Source organism: Myiozetetes cayanensis, unplaced genomic scaffold (assembly GCF_022539395.1).
Source record: "Myiozetetes cayanensis isolate MyiCay16 unplaced genomic scaffold, myiCay2020 scf2-11, whole genome shotgun sequence".
Classification (NCBI taxonomy): Eukaryota; Metazoa; Chordata; class Aves; order Passeriformes; family Tyrannidae; genus Myiozetetes; species Myiozetetes cayanensis.
Genome location: NW_026087411.1, coordinates 42,725,774 through 42,750,980, shown reverse-complemented (window position 1 = coordinate 42,750,980; position 25,207 = coordinate 42,725,774). Strand labels below are relative to the sequence as shown.

Below are 25,207 nucleotides of genomic sequence, written 5' to 3'. Positions count from 1 at the left end.
CTCCAGCAGGAAGGCAATCCCCACTCACACCAGTGAATCCCAGTGACTCAGATGGGACCCTCAGAAGCAGCAATTACAGAATGAGATATATTTGTTCAAACACATTGGCCAAGAGACAGTACAGAGAAGCAGGACCAAAATTTCTCAGTAACAATGCTATAAATAAAATTTGTGATAGTTTGTCAGATAAAGACTTCATGGGGAATGATGTCTTGTCAGAGACACTGAGAAACCTGCTGTTTACAACCCCAGAAGACAGCAACAGACTTACTGGTTTGCGTGAAATAAACTGGCTTACAGTAAGGCAAGAGGCTTAACTGAGGGCTTTGAAGAATGGTATACTTTCTTTAACAAAACATTTTTACTATAAAAAAGGTAAAGAGATTTTGGTTTATAAAACCTTTTTACAGTTTATTTCCTATTATTAATTTCTTAATATATATATATATATATAAAATGAGGATCTGACTAAATGAATCAGGACGTTAATTGATAAAGTTCCGTCCGTGTAAACAAATAAATAATTATTTACAATCTTTGGCAAAACAAAAGGAAATTTCATCACTCTCACTCTCTCACACACTCGCAAGGAAAAAAAAAAGAAATAAAAAAAGAATCATAAATAATTTACATAGAATAGGAAAATTATGATACAGTCCAAATATTAACATCTTCATCCCCACACTGATGTCTCTCTCTGACAAAACAAAAAACCCTAAACAGCCATTGCTTATTACATTTAATTAAGTCACCCTACCTTCTGCTTGGAACTTGGGGATGCCTCTTGAAACACGAAAAGAAACTGAAATATTTAAAACCCTCATGAAGAAGACTGGGGAAAAAGAAGCCCAACTCAACCAAAACCAAAAAGAAAATAAAAAAAAAAATTGATAATATGAATACTACAAAATGTGCAATAAAGCCAGCAACTGTTGATTCCTTTCTAATGAATGTAGCAACAAAATCTATTTCAAGGGAGAAAAAGCTGATTCAACATTTAGCTCACTGTGCCCTAGAAGATGGCAGAGGTACTGTATTCTTCCATTACTTAACCCATCTATGAATAAAATTACACCAGCGTGTGTTCTTTTTGTGAACAAAGCTCATACAACTTAAACAAAACAAAAATGTTAAACATGTCTATACTATTGTATATCTGAGTAACTGCTGTATCTGTTTAGATTAAACACTGGTATCCCTTTAGCATTATTTAAGAAGTTCTATATACAGCAGACATAGGTAACAATACAAAATATTAAAATTAGGGTAACTGGATATATATTAAGGTTCCATTTGTAAATTCCTTATTATTCATTTAACTTTAAAGTATACATGACTATAAACCATGAAACTATACTTAAGTGTAGGCCATGCTTTGACAATATCTACATATTGTGATATGCTTTCAAAAATATCTTTAAAATATCATTATTTGTGAATGTATTACTGATGCATTATATGACATGCCTTAAAATAAATTATCAGAGAAGGTAGCTCCATGTGAGAATCATAATAAATACTAACAAAATATTTATAAATGGAACCTTAAATTCATATGTTACCAAATTAAGTAATAGTGGCGTTGCCACCTTTTCAAAAACCCACATCAGGATTCAGGATGTCAAAGTGCTTTTTGCAGCAGAGGTGGAAAAGTGGTTCAGGTTCATTTTGCTCCACATAGTCATGGTATGTTCTTTATTACAAGGCAATGCAGAATATGATGAACACAGAGAAACTGGAAGTAATTTTTTGAAAGTCAGACAATAGTGATAGCTTTGGATGTTTAAATGAATCACTCTTCCTTTTCACATGAGAGTTCCTAGTTCAATTCCATTTGGCCTGAATTACTAGAGAATGCTCTGAGTTACAAATTTGACAATTCTACCAACTGCAATTTTAATGGATGTTACTAAGAGCATCCTCATCAGCTAAACCCTTTTTTGAATCAAGAAATGTTTAAAATTGATCTTTAATATCCAAAGCAATTTTCACTGTTGGTGGGGCCCTCCATTACTTTGCTAAAATTAGACCCAGAGGCTTTGTGTTACTGAAGTCCAGTCCAGATCAGAGCAAGGAAGTTTCAACCATATACCCAAAAAATTCGAACACATTTTTCCTCACTTATACACAGTGACTGATAATCATCACTCCTCCCTCTTATTCTCCATATATATAAATACATTAAGTAATTACATTTTTATATGTAAACGTCATTCTTTAAAAAAGACACATAAACAAACAAACAAGTTTTGCTAAGTTTTCACTCTACAAAAGTGTTCTAATGTATCAATCTGTTTTTGCTTCAGTGGTGGGTTGGACGTTCACGTTTAGGTTTCATTAGTCCTGGCTGTGAGAAGGCACTTGGGTGGAGGGATGGCTGAAGCTTTCCTGGCAGCAGGGAGGTACCTGGTGAGTGGAGCATGAGGACAGAGGGCAGAAGGTACACAAAATAGAAACTGGGAGTACGAGGATGTACTGAGGTGTCTAGGTTGCATAGCATCTACAGTACTTTGCTGGTAATGCAGCAACCATTGCTCAAGCATCTGAAAGAAATGGGAAAAAAAAAGATATTAATTGTAGTTGGGCTTTTTTTTGGTTTGGAAGTCCATCACACAAGAACAGAGTTCTACCATAGTAAGCTACAGAGATGCAGCATAACACTTTCTGTTCTGAATTTTCCTACAAATGGGAGGATATTTATTTAAAAATACATACATGCCTATATATATAGAAAGAGACACACACACACGTGTATGTGCAGCTATATATCTAAATGTATATAAAAATAATATATAAGAAAATCTGGGAAAGCATTTTCTGAATTTCAAAACATTTCAGACAAGGCACTACAGACAGACATGCTCATTAAAGATATCTGCTTTCTCCTTTATGCCTCTTGAAAGAGGGGTGATCCAGAAGTAGCTCTCTGCCTGCAGAACACACTGAAATAGCCTACAGAAGAGAGTGGATCTGCAGAGAGAATTCTAAGTATTAAACATCTGGATTTTACTATTCAAATTGAGTTTACTATAAGGGCAAGAGGCATTCATATCATTTCAACGAATCAAGGTTTATGCAGTGCTATGATGTTACAGATTGCTTTCAGTATCTGGAGGATACTTTTCATTCCCACACTTTGCGTTTGCTCCTCAAGTTATTAAAGGCTTCACCATTTTCCAGACATTTTCTGTAACTAACCTCTGCATTCATACTTGAGGTCAGAGAAATAGACCATCTCTTGAGAGAAGACAAAAAGACCTAATCGTCCACCAGCAAAAGTTGTGTCATAGATCGGTCCAGAATCCACCATGACTTGTTTCCCTTCATACACTAAAACTCTGTAAAGAAGAACATAATTTAAATTAGACAAGGAGGATAATGCAGTGTCCAGTGTAAGAACTGGTAACAGTTCAAAAGAACTGAAACAGAACTGAAACAAGGCACCAGAAAACCCAACTTCATTGTAGAGATCACTTCTTATCTCGCTCTCACACCCACATGGCTGGCAGCCATAACACATTTATCAGGGCTGTTCAATAAGTAATTTTATGCACACCATCTGCAAAATATTTCCCAGTTCTTTATTTAGAACAGTCACGTCTCCTGGAATGAACTATGTCATGTACTAGAATTCACTGATAAGCCCCTGTCCCTGTGAACTCAGAGGTTAGCACACGGCCTTGTCACATCACTGAGCAAAGCTGTCATTACAGCTGTGTGAATGCCTGATTTATTTATCTTTAGTGCAAGGGCCAACATCAGAAATTGGAAGAACCATTCCTTTAGAGTTAAACAAAACATTAATTGGAGACATGCTGAATCTCAATTTCAGACATTTTAAGAGCTTAATAAAAGCTGGAAGGATTTGGACACAAATAGCTAGACTAATAATAAATTGGAGAAGGAGAACTTGATTTTTTTTATTTTATTTTATTTTATTATAGCATTTCAGGCATCCTCCCTAGAGACAAAAGACCTCTCAAGACATCACTTCCTTCTCTATTAGAGAGACTGCCTTGAACTTGGATCCTCCACTTCTCATGGGAGACCTTGAAACAGTAAAGGCTTTTAGGCTCTCAGCCTCTTGGGCCAAATGAGAAATTACTCTGTAGTTTGTTAATTAGAGCAGTCTCTGGAGGGAGGGATTATGGTCCTGCTTCAATTGACAGTACATTAGTTATACACGGCAAAATGCCTTCACATGAGGATGAAAACACTTGAGCAGCTTCTTATAACTCAGGGGTTAGGGACAGATTTCTGCTTAGGCAGAAATGTATTTCCAGGACTTGCTCTGTTTTGAAGTGTTTTATTTCCTGAAAGGTGCACAAAGACAAGTATGAAACTGCTTCCTGAAATCCGTATTTAAAGGACAGTAAAAAGAACAGTAAAAAGAAAGACAGCTTTTTATGTTCATGTAAGCCTATTTAATATAATTCTCAAATTATCAAGAACCCAAAGAGTTTAATGGAAAGAGTTTAATATTCATCCCACCAAAAAAAATTGCATAGCTCTAATCATGTTCATATGAAATTGATATTTCTGTACAAATAAAATTGTTTCATGACCACATTAGGGAAATAATTCATTTATTTTCTATAACAACACCCTGAAGAATAAAGGAATTTAATGCTCTGGACCACAGAATTTGTTATGCTAGATTAATCTAATGAGATACCAATTGAATCACGCTTTGTCTGACACTACATAGATTCTGCAAGGGAAGATACAGGTAACAGTAACACGAATGAAAAATCAAGTTTCCTTTTGACCTGTATCAGTCAATGCTTTGCACTGCAATAATTTGATGCATAAAGAAACTCTTTCCAGTAAACAGGTAGCAGTCTATCCAAATCTGTCTTTCACAGAAAAATAAAAATCCCCTGCTCATAAGCACAGAAGAGACCTTTAGAAGCAAGGTCTGACTCTGGCCCATGAAAAATGTTCTTTACAGTTCCAGTAGTCAGTAGAAGATAAAATTGACATGAACAGTTAATGCTTAATCTTTGGAACATCAGATAAGCAGATGGGCTCTAAGAAAAGTCATATGTCATAGCTCCTTGTTGTGTGCATTACAGATGTGCTCATGGACACTTCTGCAGTGTCTTGTATAAGACACTACAGGAGACAGGATGCTGAAGTAGACAGGCTGTTGGCCTTCTTCCCTGTGGCGATGCTGATGTTTCTAATTAATTTCATTCACTGAAATTCCAGAGGCTGGAGAGCAATCTCATGTTCTAATCTTGCTTTGAGTTTTGCTCGGGAATTTTTGGTATCTTTACAGAAAAGCTATTGAGAAAGCTTTTTAATTTAAGAGTATTTAGCTGACATAAATACTGAACAATCCAGACTAAATTAAATATATCTGAAAAGTAAAATACCTTATTCTGAAGATAACAAAATGTCCCCCAAACTGTCACAAGTATCATAATTATCAAAACTAACAAAGAAACTGATAACATAGCTTTTATTTCAACAGAGACAAAAGTTTTGCTACTAGAAAATATAGAGGTGCAGAAATATTTCTTACTTTATTAATCCTGTTTTAGGCCTATGAATCAAATGCCACCTGTAAGCCGTATAATCTTTCCAGCCAATGTTCTTGGGATCATGCCACAAAGTACGCACCTACAGTAGGAATAAAACTGCCTTATTAGAAACAGACTGTGCTCTGTAACTGTACACACCCACTATAGTAACCATACATGAAGCCAAAGCTTATTTTCTGTGGAGCATGAAATTGAAAATAGAGTTTAACATTTGATGGTATGATCAGAAGACTTCTTTTATAGAGTGAGAGGAGTGGAAAGTTCTGTCTTAAAACTGCTGGTCAGTTACTCATCTGCAGTGCCACAGCTAAGAGTCACTGAAGACCACTACATCATTGAACATGACTTCCCTTTATGAAGTCCTTCAGGTTTGCAAATACTCACGCTGACAGACTTCATTCTATTTTTTCTATCTGTACAAGCATCTTTAGTGATGGAGAGGGACTGCAGCTTGCACAGATGTTACTGCCTGTGACTCACACTCAGTTATGGTCCACAATCAATTCCTATCCATATGTGAATCCCCACTAATTTAATTTCCAAACAACACGAGTTCCTTCCATGGTTAGACACTATTTGGAACAGCAGCAGTTTTTTTCTCTTTCTTTTCTCTTTTTCTGTCACTGGTTACTGTACTCTAAACCACATATAATTCAAACAAGCTGGAGCACCAAAGAAGTAAGTGCCAGTACAAAAGTAAAAAAGGATTTGTGGATAACTGAGACCTCTCACTCCTTTCCTTTTGATCACCTCATCTTCCTTTTACACATGTAGTGTACTTTGTTATTACTGACACTACTAATATGGGAGTTGAAGAAAAGCTGATAAATATCGCCAAAAATGGGGTGTGAAAGGAAATTCTTTTGGAGACAACTCCCTTATTTTTAAAATATTAGTCATGCACTGTTGGCCTGAGGTTTTAAATCTCTCACCTGTCCAGGGGTGTTTCCTGTGTGCCAGAGAGCATTTCGTAAGTGTTCACCAGTACCAGTTGTTGAATTCACTACTTTGAGTGACACACCAGAATAGCCATAAGCCCTGGTGGGTTTGTCCTCCCAGTAGGTCTGAGTGACCTGCTTCCACATCAGAACATAAAATCGACTGCTGGACTGGTAACCAAACACAAAGCCAGCATAGTCATCATCACGGTCTGTGTTAACATAGAATGTCCCACTGAAGTCAACAGAGCTGAACTCATCATAGCCTGGGAGTGTACAAAAGAGACAAACCACGGAGTTACAATGCTGGATCCAGTTGTCCATACCCAAGAGTCCCAGCTACAACCTGAATTTTGGCAGGAGTTGTAAACAGCCTTTCTCAGTTTCCCTACCTATAGAAGAAGAGGTAATTACACGTGCCTACCTATCACGGGGAGACTTCTGGAGAGAAACAATTTTTTCAGCTGTGTATTTTATGAATGTTACAGTCAGCGATGAGATGAAAGGACAACAAATGCAAACAGCATTGAGCTGATTTTACTTTGGGCACATACACTGTGCTTGCACTTAGACCAAAGTCTGCAACACCAAAAAATTGCATTTATCTACCTTTTTTTTCCTTTCACAGGATCACTGGTTACTTTTCCAAAAATGATGACTGACATCTGATACTCACCTACAGCTATTCCAGGATCAGAGTTGGCAGTCTGCACCAGTTCCTTGCCTTGGTGGCGAATAACCCAGTTGGGATCAATCTGAGCTGTTCCCTTGGGGTCCAGGGGGACCATCTGGAACTTTCTGAAATCAGTTTCACTGATGGCATTGTTTTCAGGGCACACATCATAAATATCTGGAACATTGTCATTGTCAAAGTCATCTTTGCAAATATCACCTCTGCCATCACCTGTAAGCAATATGAATAAAGAAATGCAAGTTTTAGGAGTTTATCCAGCCCTTGTCTGTACACCACTTTGGAATTAGGGTGGGAAAAGTTGGAAATTTCCTATGTCAGTGTAGTTCACTAATGCTTGCATTACATTTTCAGTTTGATTTGTCCCAGATGTGGCTATAAAACCACATTTTAATATATGCTGTGAAAATTAATTCAAACAATAGCATTAAAATCTTTATCTTCCCACACATTACTACATCTTTATATATTGTTGATCATATTAAATTTTTTTCAGAATCCTTTATCACTGTCTCAAGATTCTTTCTGCAACAATCCTTCTAAGATGCTTCAGATTGCCAACATGTCACCTTTATTTCAAAAGAAAGTGGGGAGAATGTTGCAATAAAATATGCATACATGCTTAGTTGCTCTTTCACTCGAAGGTAAAACAATTTGACTTACAAAAATGTAATGCTACAGAAAAATGTATGAGAAAAGAACACAGCACTATATCCAACAGGACTAACTTTGAAGGAATGAAAAAATTAAGTTTTGTTGCATGAATTGCAACAAGTTTTTTAGAGAACCAAAAAATACAACCATACAGCTAATCTACAGTTGTGCTTCTGCTCAACACTTTTACTACAATCAATATTTAAAAAAAACCTACAAATTATTTCCTTTCTTAATTTACCCATACTATTGATGGAAACCAGGAGATGTGACTTGCCTCAAACAGCAGGCAGTGAAAGGAGGCATCTATGAAAAAAATCTCGATGCCACTGCCACTGTTATTTCAAGGCATAAAATAGTACAAAGACTTGAAAATAAGGCAGAAAAACTTGGTTAGACAAGGATGGAAACAAATTCGCAAATGACTCCAACTTTTACAACAGAAACTACTGGATATTGCACTGGGTATTAAGGTAAAACTGGTACTGCCAGATAATTTTGTTTCTATTCTCATGTAGCTGAGCATTTATTATTGCTCTAAGAACATGGGCATTAACGCAACAGGAAATAGCAATGATCCAGCTCATTCCATATTGGCCTACTACTAGATGCTTCACAGAAAAATGGAAAGCTTCATTACCGTGACTAACTAACACAGCATTACCCAAGTATGGAGCTTTAAGAGAGAAAGTAGAATGAGTTTTAGGCAAGAGCCAAAATGAAAAGAGCAGCTAGAGACAGCTGAAGCATCTAATATCTCAAAGACTTTCTGCAGTTCTGATACGTGATAAAATGGTCCCACTTTCCACCCTGGATATCTGCCATGGAGAACTCCAAATCCTGACCAGCTGTGTGCTCCTCCACCTGTTTGTCTTAGCACTTATTGGAGAAAAGGGAACAAATTTCCTATTTTGTTTCCTTTGCCAAATCACACAGATAATTCACAGTAGAATCTATTCACTGAAAGTCCAGCTGATGCTCATTTGGTAGTGAGCTGCAGCTGACAACATTGATTCCCTGTCAAGGAAAGTTATAAAGTGTTTGTTTACCCAGCCACATCCAACAGTTCTCTCTCCATCATCATATGTTGCAGTTCACATCTTCAAGAGTGTGGGAGCAATTTTTGGCTTTATTTACCACTTTTCCAAGATTTGTTGGACCTGTCACTAATGACAGCGATGAGCTGGCTAAACCAATTAAATATATGCTTTTTGTGAATCATTAATCCATAGACAAATGTAGTGTTCCTTACAAGACCCAGATGACAGATGACTATACCAAACTCTCTCAGCTTGGGGTCACCCTTATTCTGGGTTTATGAAATTAAGGGACTATTCCAGAGTCTGGCAACTACAAAGATATTCCGGATATATATTACAAGACAGAAAGGTTAAATAATTTAAGAACTATTACTGACTGCCAATGAGAAACTACCTATTGCCAGTAGTTGTCTTACCAGGAAATCAGTCAGGGCTCAGTATGTTATCTTTCTAAATGTATGTAAAACATATGTATGTATGTATGTATGTATGTATGTATGTATTACAGTGTATGTAAATGTATTGTGCAGATGCTAAATTCTGCTTTCACTTTCAACAGTGTAACCATGGAATGACTCCAGCAAGTTGTATGACTTGGAACAGAAATTGCTCACCTGTATTTATTGCAAGGGCCTTACTTGTAAACATATTTTGTAGTTTTCAAAGGATAATAACTGTTTTCTAAATTAAATTCATGATAGTGAAACTGTCAGTGTTTCCTTATTTAAATAATGCCAAGCATAGAGAAGGACTGTTTGAGTAAACAGCAACATTTTACCACAGAACTGGAGAAAAGAACAATTATGTATCCATTTTTTTAACTCAGACATGTCCATCCATCAAGCAACTTAAAGCAACCTATGAGGGAAATTTGAGAAAAGCTGCTCAGGAGTCTTTTTTACAAAAATAGTTAAAAATTAACACTACTTTGTTATAGGTTTTCTATAATTTCTGCATATTTGATCTCCTGTCTAAGATGACTCCTAATGCCCTAACCCCAGACCAAACCAACCAGTTCAGTTCCATTGAAGTCTGTGGTGTCTAAAATAGCAAAAGCAGCTCAGTTTGATCTGAAGTCTTTATCTTCACCAGATATTGACATTCCAAGATCAAAACTGGACACTAAGAATTAAATGAAATTCACATGATCTTGCTCTTACCATCTGAGTCCTCCTGCTCAGGGTTGTATCTGAGGCGACAGTTGTCCCTGTCATCTGGGACACCATCATTGTCATCATCAGGATCACAGGCATCACCTTTACCATCTTGATCATGGTCAGCCTGGTTAGCATTGGGGATGTAAGGGCAGTTATCCTGGTTGTTCTGGTGACCGTCTTCATCTATGTCCTCATTATTGTCACACTGGTCGCCAACAAGGTCATTGTCTGCATCAGTCTACCCCAAAAAAATTGTAAAGAGTAATTTTATTATTTCTATTAAACACAAAAGTACAGCCTGGTACTTAACTGCTCAACACTTCTCTTCAAGGACTTCTGTAGAGACAAGTATTTCAACAATGACAACTGTGCTTAAAGCACGAACATAACTTCAAACTAGTATGGCTACTTAATTTTTCTATCAGTGGACGAGATCTGGTCCTCAAGATATTTACAGGGCAGGGCTTTGAGAGTTTTCATTGTTGTCATTCTAGAGATGACAGGGTAGTGTCAGTACGGGCAGCACATTTTCTGATTGCTTCTGTGTACGCCATGTTACTTGTCTGCACATGGACCAAAACACTCAGGCATGACAAATGCAGCCCTGAAGCTCTACTCACTTGCCATAGCGGAAGAAAACAGTTCACCAAAGCATTGCAGATGGAATGAAGGCATCATCACTCTACTTCCCTTTCATCCGATACTAAGAGATCTCACAACCTGAGATGTGAAAGTGAGCAATACAGATCCACCTCTTCAGCTGTCCAGTCAACAGGGACTGATAGCAATTTCTGTGCTCTTTTTTTTGCCCTTTTTCTAAAGTTAGCATTAAGGAAACTGTTTTCATCATTTACCTGGTCTGGATTATGCATCAGTGGGCAATTATCACACTGATCACCAACCCCATCACCATCTGTATCACTCTGGTCTGTGTTATAGACGTAAGGACAATTATCTCGTTCATTAAATATGTCTACGAGGAAAAAAAAACAACAACAAAAAATTGAAGATATTAGAATGATGTAGCATCCAACACAGACAGCCACAGACTGTAGGACTCATCCGTAAAGAAGTAAGGTTTTCAAGGGGTTCATAGGCTTTCTGATTGCTACAACATCATTACTACAACATGAAACACTTAGGACTAATATTAGAAAGAAAAATTATGGTATCAATTCCACTTTTATTGCTATGATAAAGTCTTCTATATGTATTTTTCTAACAAATTTTGCCAGAGTAAGGGCTCATTATATCTTAAGAATTTACTCCTTTTTCACACAATGACAAATAAAGGGGTGGAGTATTTTTCTTTTTAAATAATTTGTTTTGGATTTTCTTCCCATACCCTAAGAAATGGCATAGAATGAACAGCTATATCAGGTTTGAATTTCTAAAGTTTTGTACAGAAACAACTGTAATAATGTTCAGCTGCCCCAGCATTAAATAATTTAATTTTACCAGAATGTGTTCATCATTTATTGTATAGCATGCCAAATTTCAAAAGAAACTGCTCTTCCTCAGGCAACTTTATTATAAAACCAACAATCTCCTTCAGAATTATAATAAGATCAAAAGAAACAAACACACATGGGTATATCTGTCTGGAAAAGATACAAGGACCCTTTCCTATTTTATATGGTCCCTGCATAGTTGTGTAACCTTTTAGCCAATAACAATATGATTACATTTTATTCAAATGCAGAACTACCATGAGTACTATTATGAACCTAATGATCAGAAGAAGAAAATGTTCAGAAGCTGAAGTCAGATAAGCATCCAAAAATTTAAAACGTTACTGAAGGAAACTCAAAACTAGATTTCTTCAACTTTTAGTATTTCTGGATTCTCATACACTTTAAATGCTGCAGGGGTATGATTTTTGAGAGATATTTAAGTGTTTTTTCCCCCTTTTTAATTCACATCAAATTGGGGTCTTATAGGTATGTACTGGTAGATAAAACAAACACCTTTAATAATATTTTAAGACATACAAAGTGGGTATTTGGATTACTGTGAGCTTTTGCATACATTCATAGAAAAGCAGATTACTTTCCTAGGGATATTGTCTTAACAACATGAATGTTCTGATGTTCTTTTCCCTCCCTCAAAGGAAAATCAAAAAAGTCAACAGAAGTGTTATATTAGACCCTGATTACTTTGGAACACAGACGAATGAAAGATTTTTTTTTTTTTTTAAGATTACACTGATAAAAGACTTGCTGTGATTTATTTTTCAACAATATCCTTTATAGTAATTTAGGGACTATATGGGCAAATATACTACACAGGACAGATGAACCTCAGTCTTCTCTTTTTTCCCCTGTGTTTTTGAGTGGTTAGACACAATTTTATTCTATGTATAAAGCCAGGTAGCCCATCTTACTGGACATAAAGCAAAGTGCACTTTTGGAACAGCACTCAATTCTCAAAACTGAAATCATACCATCTCCGTCAATATCCACAGCACATGAGTCACCCTCCCCATTATTATCTGTGTCAATCTGAGCAGGGTTGTGCACATAGGGGCAATTATCACAGCGGTCACCAACTTCATCCTTGTCATAATCAAACTGACGAGGGTTGAACAGAAGAGGGCAATTGTCCTAGTAAGAAGAAAGAAGATTCCACAATATAAATCACAACTCATGAGAGCATGCTATGAAGTGGTAATTCCTCCTGTTCATCTTGGACAGAGGTCAAAAATAAAACCATTAATTCATTATTTTTTCAGTGGACAAGCTGTACCTACACTGAAGATCTTGGCGGTAACAGAATGGCAACTGGACAGTCAGGTTCACTGTCTGGTTTTGTGGTTTGGTACAAAGCACGTGAATTGTGCTCCATATGTCACAAGGAGAGCAACAGGGATTTTAAACTGGATCTGTATTCAGATACTTAAATAAAGGCGCATCACTGGTACATTTTTTTTTTTTTTTTTAAATCAGAATTTGTTGCAAAATCAGGCCAAAGTTAGCTGCATTTTATAATTTCTGGAAAACAAAAAAAGACAACTACAACTGTTATTCTGACTTTTTTTGGAACAAACCAGTGTCATTATTTTCAATTTCATATCTCATATTTTGATTTTTCCATTCAAACAAGGATTGACTTTTTTTGTTGGTTGTGTTCTTCTGCACATGATAATAAAAAGTTTTATAAAAATTAAAATTAAATACTCCCATTTACCAAAAACATTTTTTTCCTGAGACCATTCCTTATAATGGACTTCGGAAAATTTCCTTTCAATTTAGTCTATAATTTCAAAGTCTGTCAGAAGAAGAATGCTTATGTTTCACACATCCCCAAATTACAGATGCTCTTTTGCACAGGCCCGAGAAAGTACTCAGTGTGAAATGCAAAGAACAAAATCAAACCAAAGCAGTGGGAATGAGGGCTACATACGCATCATCAAATCTGAGGGAGGTCATAAAGAGTAAGTCTTTAAATTACTTCTTCTCTGCTAACACACAAAACAATTTACTAGGAAATAATTTTTTTAATACAATATTTTAAATTCCTCAGGAATATATTTTATATAATCAAGGACAAGATATGGAGGCAAATCAAAATTTTATACTGCTCACAAAACAAGTTCTGGCTACAATTTTAAAAATACGCATACTAAATCATATTACTTTATCAAATTATTCTTTGGAATTTTTGCTTTTAATATTCCAAATAGAGAACCCATGAGCTTAACTCTACCCCAGCTTTAAACATTTGAAACTCTAGAGCATCTAGGTTCCCTCTGAAGGGAACAAAGAGCAACAGTAAAATTCTAAAACCAATTCACTCATCCTCACTCAGAGGATGAGTCATTTTCACTCAAAAGTCAGAGTGAAGCCCACTCTGGATGTGCCTCTGTCTTTTTACTGGATATACAAGGACAATGGTTTTGGATTAACTGGCTATCTTTTAGGCTCTGCAAGTAATTGCATTTTAGTCTTTTGGGAAAATCTGAAGGAGAGTATGAACCAGGCTAGATATTTTCTTCCGTCATTTCCCCTTGATGCTGGCTGTGTTTATTTTTATTCGTCATGACATGTTTCTAACAGATCTCATATATAATATTTATCAGCTTTTCAAATACAATAGACCTGCCATTCTTCCATCACAACATAAAAAATCCAATACCACTTTCCATTAAACTCTTTTCATGTACATAACTGAACTCATATCTGATACAGAGAACATAATTCATCACCAGGTTCCCCAGGCTGCTTCGCTCTGCACAGTGCTCCTCTCTTTTGACTGAACACAGCTTTATTCTGTACTACATATCCTTCAGTGCAGAATAATAAGGTTCACAACTACTGTAATTGTTTTCCTTAAAACCAGATGTTTAGGTCAAAAGTATTGCAGACAGACACACATCTTACTTTGTCATCTTCCACACCATCATTGTCATCATCCTCATCACAGGCATCTCCTCTGCCATCTTTATCAAAGTCTTCTTGGCCAGAGTTAGGCAGAAGGGGGCAGTTATCCTGGCCAAAATAAATAATCAATACATTATGTTTACATTACGTCAGAAAAACTTGCCTGGGCAGAAGACTAGATATGGTACACCAGAGACTATAAAACAAAAGCAATCAGTCACAAACACTTCTTAAAGTGCCTGTTTGTTTGCTGCCAGAGATAGTAGTTCATTTGCTGTTTTCATATTGTAAAGTAATTGAAATGCATCTGCAAATCATTCTATTTCTCAGCTCCTATTAAAATGATGTTTCCAGTAAATTTTAGAAGAAACTAGCAGAGAGCAAACATACCACACGCACAGACATGCACTCTTACATCAACTTTTTATAGATAATTCATGGAACATGTTTGAAGATTACATAAAAATGTGCAGGTTTGGTTGCCAGAAAAATAAAGATACAAGCCAGGAGAAGGTCTTCAGAAATAGTTGTTCATATGGAAAGTTACTGGAATGGAATAGTACACAGCAATGAAGGGGAACACTGTAAGAAAGGGTTTTGAAAAAAGTGTCTTTATACGTTCTGTGAAACAGTAACTTGGCACTCCTATGGCTTTGAAACTAACAAGCAAATGTATCTGTTTATTTGTATCATCTTTGTAAAGAATGACTATTTTAAATGAGCAAGTCTTAGGATATATTGAAAAAACTAAGAAGTAAAATAGCTTGCCCAACTTTTAAAATGTGTTTCTTTTTAACATAATGAAATCAGTTAGAAAGGATTGCAATTCTACCATTTGTTATGAATAAATACATCTATAAAAACACACCGTTATTCTCACTTTTACTCACATTCCAAATCTACCTCAGCCTAAAATTGAATCTGCCAATAAATTGCACAAATATCTTCTTTGTAACACATACTTCAAAAAATGATTATTATAGTAAGATTCCTAGCCCTGTTTTCAATCTCAGTGGTTCTAACAGAATAGATAATTTAAGAAAAAGAACTGGAAAATTGTGATAAATACCAAAACCCCAAAATTTTTACCAAATACCTGTGAACAGTCTTGACTGTCCATCTCAATAGTGGTTACCAGTGATACAAAAAAAATTTGAAATTATGAAAGAAATTAATCAAGATGCTAAGTTAATTTTCAACCATTATCAGCTCAAGGAAAGAAGCCTTTTTAAAATCGAAGTACTCAACTAGGATATTTACATATCCTTATATTTAAGGATATATAAGGACCTGAAAATATGTGGTATTTTGGGGTCTTTTTGGGGGGAGGTTGGAGGGGTCCCTTTATATGAAGTACTTGTGTCTATGAGATCAACACATATAATATAGAAAACACGAATTAACCTTTGGAAACAGGTTTTTTTTTTTTTCTGAATGGGTTCAGCATGTTGGATTTAACAAACACTAATCCTTTGTGTGACATCATGGGTCAACATGTTGCAGATTCTGATGACAGGAACCGAAAAAAGGATATATGAACTGCAATAGCCAAATTGGCTGAATCCATAATGAACAGACATCAGCTACAGTGAGGAAGATCAACATTTGGGTCTCAAATTTCCATCCATATCTGAAACTCTTCAGCTGATAGAGTCCAGATTCACAGCTTCAAGTGGATTACACGAGTAACTTATTCTCTCAAACAGCCCAATTTCAAATTTTCCTAGTCTCTTGATCTGTGTTTGTTTTAACGACTGTAGTGGTTTAGAACTCAGTCATTTCTGCATTCCTTTCCTCATTTTTAAAGCAAAAGTTATAGTGCTAGAACTTCGTGAGGGTTTAGAGGTAGATCACATTAATATGAAGAAGGAGGAACCAAGGAACACACCACGGTGTGCTAAACCTACATGCCATGACTTTAAGGCTCCCTGATGCTTATTTTCTCTTTGGTGTAGTAATATTTCATTTTTCACTACAAGGGCACAGCTGCACAACAAGACTGGACAAGTCCCCTGCTAGATCTAGAGCCAGTGGTGGCAGGCAGGTCATTCCCTAGGGGAGGCTGAGAGTTGGGACTTCACATCGCTGAAGGGTGAAGGAGGCTGAATCTCCTATCCTCTCCCTCTGAACTTTTGCAATAAGGAGAGAACTCTTCTGTCCAACTATTCATGTTTATTCCTCACTTAGGGTACTATTGTCAAAAATTATCTCACGCTCTGAATCCAGTTTTCACAGAGTGTGGTCTGTTTAACTCTTTTAAAAGGAAGAGGTAGTTCAAGAAAGGATTTAGAAGTGTAGGTAGTTCAAGAAAGGATTTAGAAGTGTAGCCCTTACATGGCTGTGTCATGTTAAAAGCCTTTCATGGGGGATTTCACACCAATCTGGGCCCACAGATTCCTGTTTAGTTTTCACTACCTGTGTGCTCCACAGCCATGCTTTAGGCAGCTCCTGATCAGTGTGCTAACTCTAATTCACAAGCATCCCAGTCTTCCATATATTCCAAGTAGGAAGAAATCCAAAGCAGAGGACTCTGGATTTAATTTTGAGAATCCCTTACTAGATCTTACTGGATTAAGTGAATACACATTTCACAGTATGTCTTATAAAATGAGAATGCTGTAACAGTCAAAAGTCAATGAAAGCAATCACCAGCTTCATGAATTAAAAACATTACTCACAACTGTTTAAGAAAAAGAGAGAAAATTTTGTTATCACATGGCATTTTATCAACCTTTTTCACTTACCTTCACACAGTGGTATGTTGCATTAGCAGCACAGACCAAGTTATTATTAGGCCAGCCATCCAAATCCGAATCCTCCCCACAGATGCGTCCATCGCCAGCATAGCCTGTCCTGCATTCACATTTGTACATTGGATCACTGAAATGGCCCAGATAGATGCACTCGGCAGACTTGTGGCAGCTGTGTGTCTTGTCCTTGCATGGATTCTCAGGTTCACAGACCTGTAAAAGATAGAGTATATTCACTGAAGCTTGATATTCACAGCCAGCTGTGTGTGCCTCACCTTTGCCAAAATCAGGCCAGTTATTTAGAGGCCTGAAGACAGGAATTTTGCTTTAATTGTGAATCATACTGCTCTGTCAGTTCACAACTCCAGCAAATACGTTCAATGAAAATAATTAAAAAAAGAAAAAAAAAAAAGGCAGGAAAATTTGGACTTTATTAAAAAAGCAATTAAAGTGATTAACACTTTCAGAACTCTATCTGCCTTCTTCCAGATGTCATTAATCCCCAGAAATTTCACATGTAGACTTCACACATTGAGCAAACCACAGATTGATTCAACAGCAACAAAGAGAAGGCATCCCCTCACATCCATTTTAATGTTTTTGTTTCATCTATCTAACTGTAGTCTTCAATGTCACTTCCACTTCCTGCTGTCTTTCACCACTGACAGGCTCTGGCCCAATGGAATTGACGGAGTGAGAACATCAGACATATATGTCTGATGACACTGGCATTAAAGTGGTACATTTATGAAGAAGACAATCCTAATGCTTTAGTTTCCTACCTCCAGAACACCTCAGGAAAAGAAGTGCAAAGCAGGGAAATGTTTGCTCCTGGAATTTTAGATTCATTTGGTGCAACTGTGCAGATGTCTAGGGAAAATAAAACCCTTAAAATGTCCAACGCCAAATGCAGTGTTTTGCTACTCAAATAAAAAATACTCTGGAACAGCAGTTACCTATTTCAGGTTACTTTTGTCTGATACCCAAGTTTATCATATGCTGTCATTAACAGATATTTTCAGTTGAGAATTACTCAGTTTCAAAGCCATTAAATTCTCTTCAACATCACTTACTTGCTTCTCTGTCTTGGCAACTTCCAGCCCTACTCCATAGGGCTGACTTCCTTTATAGCGTGGAGGACATGGCAAGCAGTGGAAACCTGGATTTGTGTTAACACAGCGATGAACTTGATTCACTTTAAAGCAGACATCTGACACAGCTATACACTGCAGGTAAGGAAAGAAAGAGGAAAACAATTCAATGGCTGCATAACTCCTAGATAATGAAAATTTCATGCTGATTTCCTAATGTTAATGGAAACAAGTCCATACCTCATCAAGATCCTCACAGACAGTGCCATTGCCAAGGTATCCTGCTGGGCATGGCCCACATGACCAAGACCCATCTGGGTAACTGTTGCATTCTGCTCCAGGAAAGCAAGGATTTGACAAACACCCATCTGGCAAAGACACACAGAAGTGTAAATTAAGTAAGGAGCATAAGAGGCATTTAAAACTTCATTTAAGAAACAGGTATTCTCTGTTCACTAGCTTAAATAACACCTGATGCAATAGACCCATATAAAAACACTTAGAATTAGGGTTAATAAGTGCATTTAATATACTATTGGTTTAATATAAAAAGACTACAGATTGGTACATCCAGTTGAACACATTACAGCATACTGAATCTCTATTTCACAAATGAATACTTGTTCAGGAGAAGTCAGTATCAAGAATACATATAGAATTCCACTAAACAGCACCCAAAACAGTTAAATATCCTTTACTGAAACAAAGGTATAATTAGCGGATTTCTGTAGTGTCAATTCACAATTACCCATTAAAGAAATAACAGCACCAATAACTATTCAGACTGACTAATGAACGACTAAATACCAACCAATTGGGCAATCCTTCTTATTGCACATATCATGTTGCTTGGTATCTCCCACACATGGCTTTCCTCCATACTGTGGCTCCGGACTGTTACAGAGACGAGACCTCTCCCGAATTCCTCCTCCACAGGTAACAGTGCAGGCAGACCATGGAGACCAAGGACCCCACTGGCCATTCACTGAGAGATGCAGAAGAGAAGAGCATAACAGGCAATAATACTGAGGACAACATTTGGTGCCAATGACAACAACCCTTTCTGCAGATCCCTGACTGGAGACAGTTTCTCACTATGTACATAGAAAGATGTTGGCAGAGCTTGCACTGAGATAACATTATTTCAAAAACAAACAAACAAATGAAAAATACCCAACTGCTTTATAGGCATTTTTTGGTCAATAAATAAAGACAGCATGCCATGCCAACTGGCACAGTGTATTTCTATTTAAGCTGATCAGAACCAGTACGATGCCTTCAAAGCTCCCTGCTAAGTTTTCACTTTGTACAGAAAGCAAGGTGTGACCACAGGATAAAACCTCTGCCAAGCCAAATATGAGATTATGTCTTTTTTTTATGGTAACAGTAAGGTTTATGCTCAGTAAGGTTGCAGCTATTATTCTTGCTTTGTAATACATTTATCAGTGTATCTTCAACAGTACTTCTTCATTCAGTATAAAAAAAAATTTATTTCAATGATGTTTCTGCATGTTTTATAGTGGTAAAATTCTATTCATCCTCTTGTCATTAATTGAGAATTTTCTTGAGATACAAACACCTTTGAATCAAATTGTCTGTGCTTGGTACTGAAAAAAAAAAGCCAAAGATAAAGACAGTGGTGTGCATCTTTAACTAAATAAACTTCCACTAACTTCACATGCATAGATAGATCAAAAAATAGATGAAGTGTTTTTAGATGTTTAAGTACTATTGGGTTAGAAGCCTGATATCAGTTTCAAGCTCATATCCTGTAAGTAGAAAGGAAAGGCTGAACAGAGGAGGGAACGAAGATAGATATACAAAGGGAAAAAAGTGAGGAAAAATTATATGAAAAGAAAGTGAAAGTGAGTGGAGTGAACGGTCTCTAAAAAGATTTAAAAGTGTAGATGAATAAGAAAGAATTATAATAACAATTGAATGTGTTGTGACTACGTGTAAAATATGCATGCATACTTTCAAAGAAGCCTGACTATTGGGGGACTGTATATCTATTCTTAACAAGTACAGTGACAGTTTCCTTTTAGATAGAAAGTGGGGTTTTTTGGATATGCAGAGCTAAATTGGTAAAAAGGAAATTTCTCAAACTCTTACTATTTAAAGCCAAATTATAGCTTGGAATGTTTACAAAATCTCTGCATTGTTGCCTTCATTTTGAAAGCACCTTTTTGTACTATTGTAGCACCTTCATTTTGAAAGCACCTTAACTCATATGCCAGAATTATATTTTCCATCACAGAAATCACTGTAAATAGATAGGAATAAAGAAGAAATTCAACTGGAATATTATTGTGTCACTTTTGATTCAAGACCACAGACATACCTGGACATGGAACCTTCTCACACTTTTCTGTTTCACGCCCATTTCCTACACAGTTTTTCCCACCCATCTGTGGAATGGGAGAATTGCAGAGGCGGATGCGGGTGATATTTCCCACTCCACAGGTAACTGAACAGGAAGACCAGGGAGACCAGTGACTCCAGCCACCATCTTGTCGTACTGTCAGAGAAAAGTGAAAAACTCAAGGAAACAGCCCACTGGCAGCACTAATAGAAACTCACTTGTGAAGTTAACCTTCTAATGAGCCTCTCACTACATTTGATGTATGTCCAATCCCTTTCCTATCACTGTCATTTACAAAGCCTAGCATGCCAGCTCACGTATTCAAGTAAAGCTTTCTTAGGAATTTCAGTGGCCATGACTAAAACTGATTATAGATATTTAACATAAAAAATAAACTCATTCCAATAAAACAAACACTTGTTTAAAATGCACATTTGGACATCTAGCAGCTTCAGCTGTTAGATAATGTCACGGTGCTATATTCACCTCAATATAGTAGATACCAGAAATAACATTAACTACACTTCTGCAATATAATCCCTCTAAGTGCCTTAAATATGAAAGCAGTTTGATATTTTGCAAAAGTCTTCCATGATTATTGCATTCCTAAACACAACTAAGTTAATGGAATGGGCCAATAACCATGAATGAATGGCAGATGTAAAAATGGCCATGTATATCATGATTATGAATGTTGTCTCCAAACTGAATTCCAACAAGAGACTCCAGTTCATAATGCTGAGGAAAGGATCACTCACTGTCTTTCTGTTTAACAGAGCTGAGCCCAAAATGAACATATCTATTAAACTGCCAGGAAAAAGGATGATTGTCTGAAAGGGAGAAGATGGCACAGAATCTAATCACAGCTACTTTAACTGTGCATATATGAGTGCTTAAGTACGTATTGCCCTGACTAAGCTTGGTTTTGCCTGTCCAATGAAGCTTTTAAAAAGGAAGAAATTTTATTACTTACTGCGATGGTCACACTTCTTAAAGCTGCACATCCTTGTCTGGATGTGTGGACCCGTACATGCGCTCCTGGTGACATCACATGACCTTCCTCGCATCTGAGTCCCAGAGCCACAGGTAACCGAGCACTTTGTCCAGTCTGACCACGGTGACCAGCCTTCCTCACTGTCATCAGCTGCAGAGTACAAGGTAAGAAAAAGCACTTAGTTTCGAAAGTTGCTCTGTTATCCTATCCAGAAGATTTTCACTTCTCTTTTTCTGTAGAATATGGACTTTATCATTTAGATCTCTCCTTTTCTGCTTTTGCTTTCCCACACTGCCACTGAAGTTAGGGAATTATGATTTAATATAATGAGAGGTTAGTCCAGATAAGAATCCTGAATCTTTATGAACTCGTGTGCAGTGTGTTTGCACAAGGCACTGATCTCTAGAGGAAGAATATCTTATCTCTAGAATGGACTAAGCCAAAAACTCAAGTCCCAGCTGCCTTTGACTTCAGAAGATAGGTCAAATATAGATGATGAGATGTGGTCCCATCTTTGAACACTAGATAACAGTGAACATGGTTAAGAGCACATTGTAAGAACATGCCCTAAGCTCTGAATGGGCAAAAAACCTTCCAAGTTTATTACAATGCATTTTTATTTAGAACATCTAAGCAACCACTTTCTTCTGTAACAGACCTGTCTGGCACAAAGTGAAACGTAATGATCCCACACTGAAGTCAAATAATCAGTGAAGTTCTTAAAACTGCTGTCACTTTAAAGTCCAGTCCATGGTCTGTGATGCTGTCACAAATGTGGACCACACTGTCCAGGAAGTCCAGGTTTATACATAAAGCAATACACCAAACAGAGAATATATAACAGAGAAGAAATAAAACAGAGTAACAGAATGACAGCAGAGAGGGAAAATAATTTGCACTCTTAATAAATATTGCATAAAACTACATAAATCTTTTCATCTGAAACTTAAACATCCTCCATAAGGAGTTAAGAAGACATCCTAACTTATGTTAGCCTGTTTTAACTGGTAGTACAGAAAAGAAGCAATAGGAGACAGTGCTATTACAAACCAACAAAAATCAGAATGTCCAGCCTTGGAAAACACGACTGGGGAGAAGGATGCTTTTAATATTTTGTGTCCAACACAGCTAAGCAAGATATCAGCTTAATTCTAACCAACCAATAGAATCACTGAAGAGAGAGCAACTCTTCCAGAAGGTAACTTCAAGAAGTCAAGTTACTTCATCTGATCTTTGTTTACATAAATGTTTTATATTTGATCTTACCTACCTTGACCTCTTAATTGTTCTGCCTTTTCCAAAACACTAGTAATGATTTTAAATATTGCCAAAGACTATTTTTCTCTTTGGCGAAATACTCACAGTGAGAGCAGACTGGGCAGCATTCACCTTCAACAAAAGATGGATCAGCACAGGAGACTGCTGGGCAGGTGATTTGATGGCACACAATTTTAGAATCCTACAGGCAAAGAAAATCAACTTACTGACCCATGTGCACATACAGAGGCAAATGAAGGTGGGCATCTGGGAAAGTTTCACGTGTGGAAATTCTTTGATTTGTTCTAACTATCATGGACATGAAGACTACTTTTTATAAATATCAGTAGGTTCAGAACAAGATCTGAGTAAGTAATGACCTGACCTGCAGAGCTGAGCTGGATTAAATCTGCTATGCATTTCCACAGAGAAGAAGACTGTTTCCAAAACCTTACCTGGCAGGTGCACTTGGTGCAGCTATCTACAATCCAGCTTTCATTATCTGCAAAAACACGACCATCTTGCCAGCAAACTGACTGGTTCTTCAGTGTTTTGTTAGGCCCAATCAATTCCCACATAATTTGGTTCTCTTCAGACTAGAAGATGAAGTAAATGAAAACAAATTGTGTACTTTGTAAGCAAACTGTTTCAACTAAAAAAACCGAGACACTACTGGATTTAATTCTTCCATTAAAAATGTATATTTTCACATATTTCTGGTACATAAAGAAGATGATCTCAAGTATCGCAATACTGTACACCAATTCTTCTAGTAATGGTACAAACATAGTCACACAATATTAAGGGAAATCTTTTCTTAGAAGTTTTGCTTTCCTCTAGTATATCTCACTTTTAGGTGAGAAGATTTTAGTCCTGAGACATATGGCATAGTAATAAAATTCCTTCAGAAATAATTAACTGATTCAGAACAAAAAGAGGGGAGGAGTTCTGTAAAATGTTGCCATCATACTTCAACTATGAAAATCCCATGCATTTACTTACAGTTTAGGTACCCTGTGTAGCCACTTACTGACGTAATCATAAACGGTATAAGCATGGTAACAATGCTTTAACAGTACACAAGCAAGGTAGGGATTGCTAGCTCTCAATTTCCAAACCTGCAGTAACCTTTAAGAAGATTGACTTCGCCTGTGTACAAGATCATGTGTGCATGCTCTTTTAAATCCAGTCTGTGAAAACCAAGCCTTCATTAAAGTGCTAGACTAGTCACAATGGAAACAGGACTCCTCTACATCATGTAGGCATACCAACAGGTATACACAAATGTAATACAGTGATCTCTATTAACTGCCTCTGGTGTAAAAGCAAGAAGGAAAGAGCACTGCACAGCAGGCCTCTTTCAGTTTTTCAGACTTACAGGTACCTACCACTTTTTGGAGGTTATCAGCCAAGTTGTTCACCACAATGCGCAGGCCGGTGAGCTCCGTGAACATTGATCCCAGCTCCTCACAGGAGCGGTCACAGAACTCAGCCTTTCCTGGTTTCTCACCCACATACTCGGTTGTGACGGCAGGGCTCAAGTGAAGGATTTCAGTGCTCTCATTGATGGTGTTCACTTCAGCTGGTAGCAAGAGAAGGAAAGGGAAGAGCAGCATATACAAAGTTCTTCCACAGATTATAGATTCCTGCTGAAATCGCAGATTGGCACCCATGGGTAGGATTTAAACACATCTATTTTGGCACAGCTTCATGCTTATTATACCCATGAATAAAAGAGAGGGGTTAGATGTCAGCTGGTTCCAATTATAGGCTTTCTCTTTTCAAAATTAAGAGCCAAGCTGTGTCTCACATGGCCCTCACTTTAAAACTGTTGGCACTGCAACACATTCATTTATGAAGAAGGCTAACAAAAGAACACAGTATCAAAAAAGCAAACCCATTTTATCCACTGAAGAGACACGAAAGGTTTCTGATTTTTTCATGACCTATCACATTTTCTTGATGCAAAGAAAATGGCAAGAGAAAGAATTTTCTTGCAAAAAGTTATTGTCCTTGTTCCATCCATAAACTCCATGGTGACTTTGATCAAATTTGGGCCATTATGCAATTTATACCAGACTTTGGGCTGCCCTATATTGCACTGCCTGGTGTTAAGCTCAGAGGAGCTCTTACAATAATAGTTTAATTCTGAAGTTAAATGGAGGTCAAGCTAAGATCAGACAGAATATTTGATTTGTCACTCTGAACACTCCTCCAGCAGGCAAACTGTAATTAAAGTAGGACTTTGCATGCACTGTATAGGGAGAACTGGACATGTTCTAATACTATGTTAAAAGACATCCCTGTCTACAGCAAATATCTGAAAAATAGTATCACAAAAGCATAAT

General features: G+C 36.9%; 1 protein-coding gene across 1 annotated transcript in view; it reads right to left on the bottom strand.

Annotated features, from left to right (window-relative positions):
- Positions 1-423: 423 nt before the first annotated feature.
- THBS2 (thrombospondin 2) overlaps positions 424-25,207 on the bottom strand; it is a 33,429-nt gene continuing 8,645 nt past the window's right edge. The window contains exons 5-22 of the mRNA XM_050315955.1: positions 24,248-24,441; positions 23,315-23,455; positions 22,965-23,061; positions 21,582-21,752; positions 20,588-20,764; positions 19,058-19,231; positions 18,487-18,614; positions 18,229-18,381; positions 17,150-17,368; positions 14,406-14,513; positions 12,470-12,629; positions 10,881-10,999; positions 10,030-10,264; positions 7,161-7,388; positions 6,479-6,750; positions 5,528-5,625; positions 3,199-3,338; positions 424-2,543 (exon numbers count right to left, since the gene is read on the bottom strand). Of these exons, the coding sequence (XP_050171912.1) occupies positions 2,536-2,543; positions 3,199-3,338; positions 5,528-5,625; positions 6,479-6,750; positions 7,161-7,388; positions 10,030-10,264; positions 10,881-10,999; positions 12,470-12,629; positions 14,406-14,513; positions 17,150-17,368; positions 18,229-18,381; positions 18,487-18,614; positions 19,058-19,231; positions 20,588-20,764; positions 21,582-21,752; positions 22,965-23,061; positions 23,315-23,455; positions 24,248-24,441 (2,822 nt within the window). The 3' untranslated portion in view covers positions 424-2,535. The remainder of the gene's footprint in view (positions 2,544-3,198; positions 3,339-5,527; positions 5,626-6,478; positions 6,751-7,160; positions 7,389-10,029; positions 10,265-10,880; positions 11,000-12,469; positions 12,630-14,405; positions 14,514-17,149; positions 17,369-18,228; positions 18,382-18,486; positions 18,615-19,057; positions 19,232-20,587; positions 20,765-21,581; positions 21,753-22,964; positions 23,062-23,314; positions 23,456-24,247; positions 24,442-25,207) is intronic.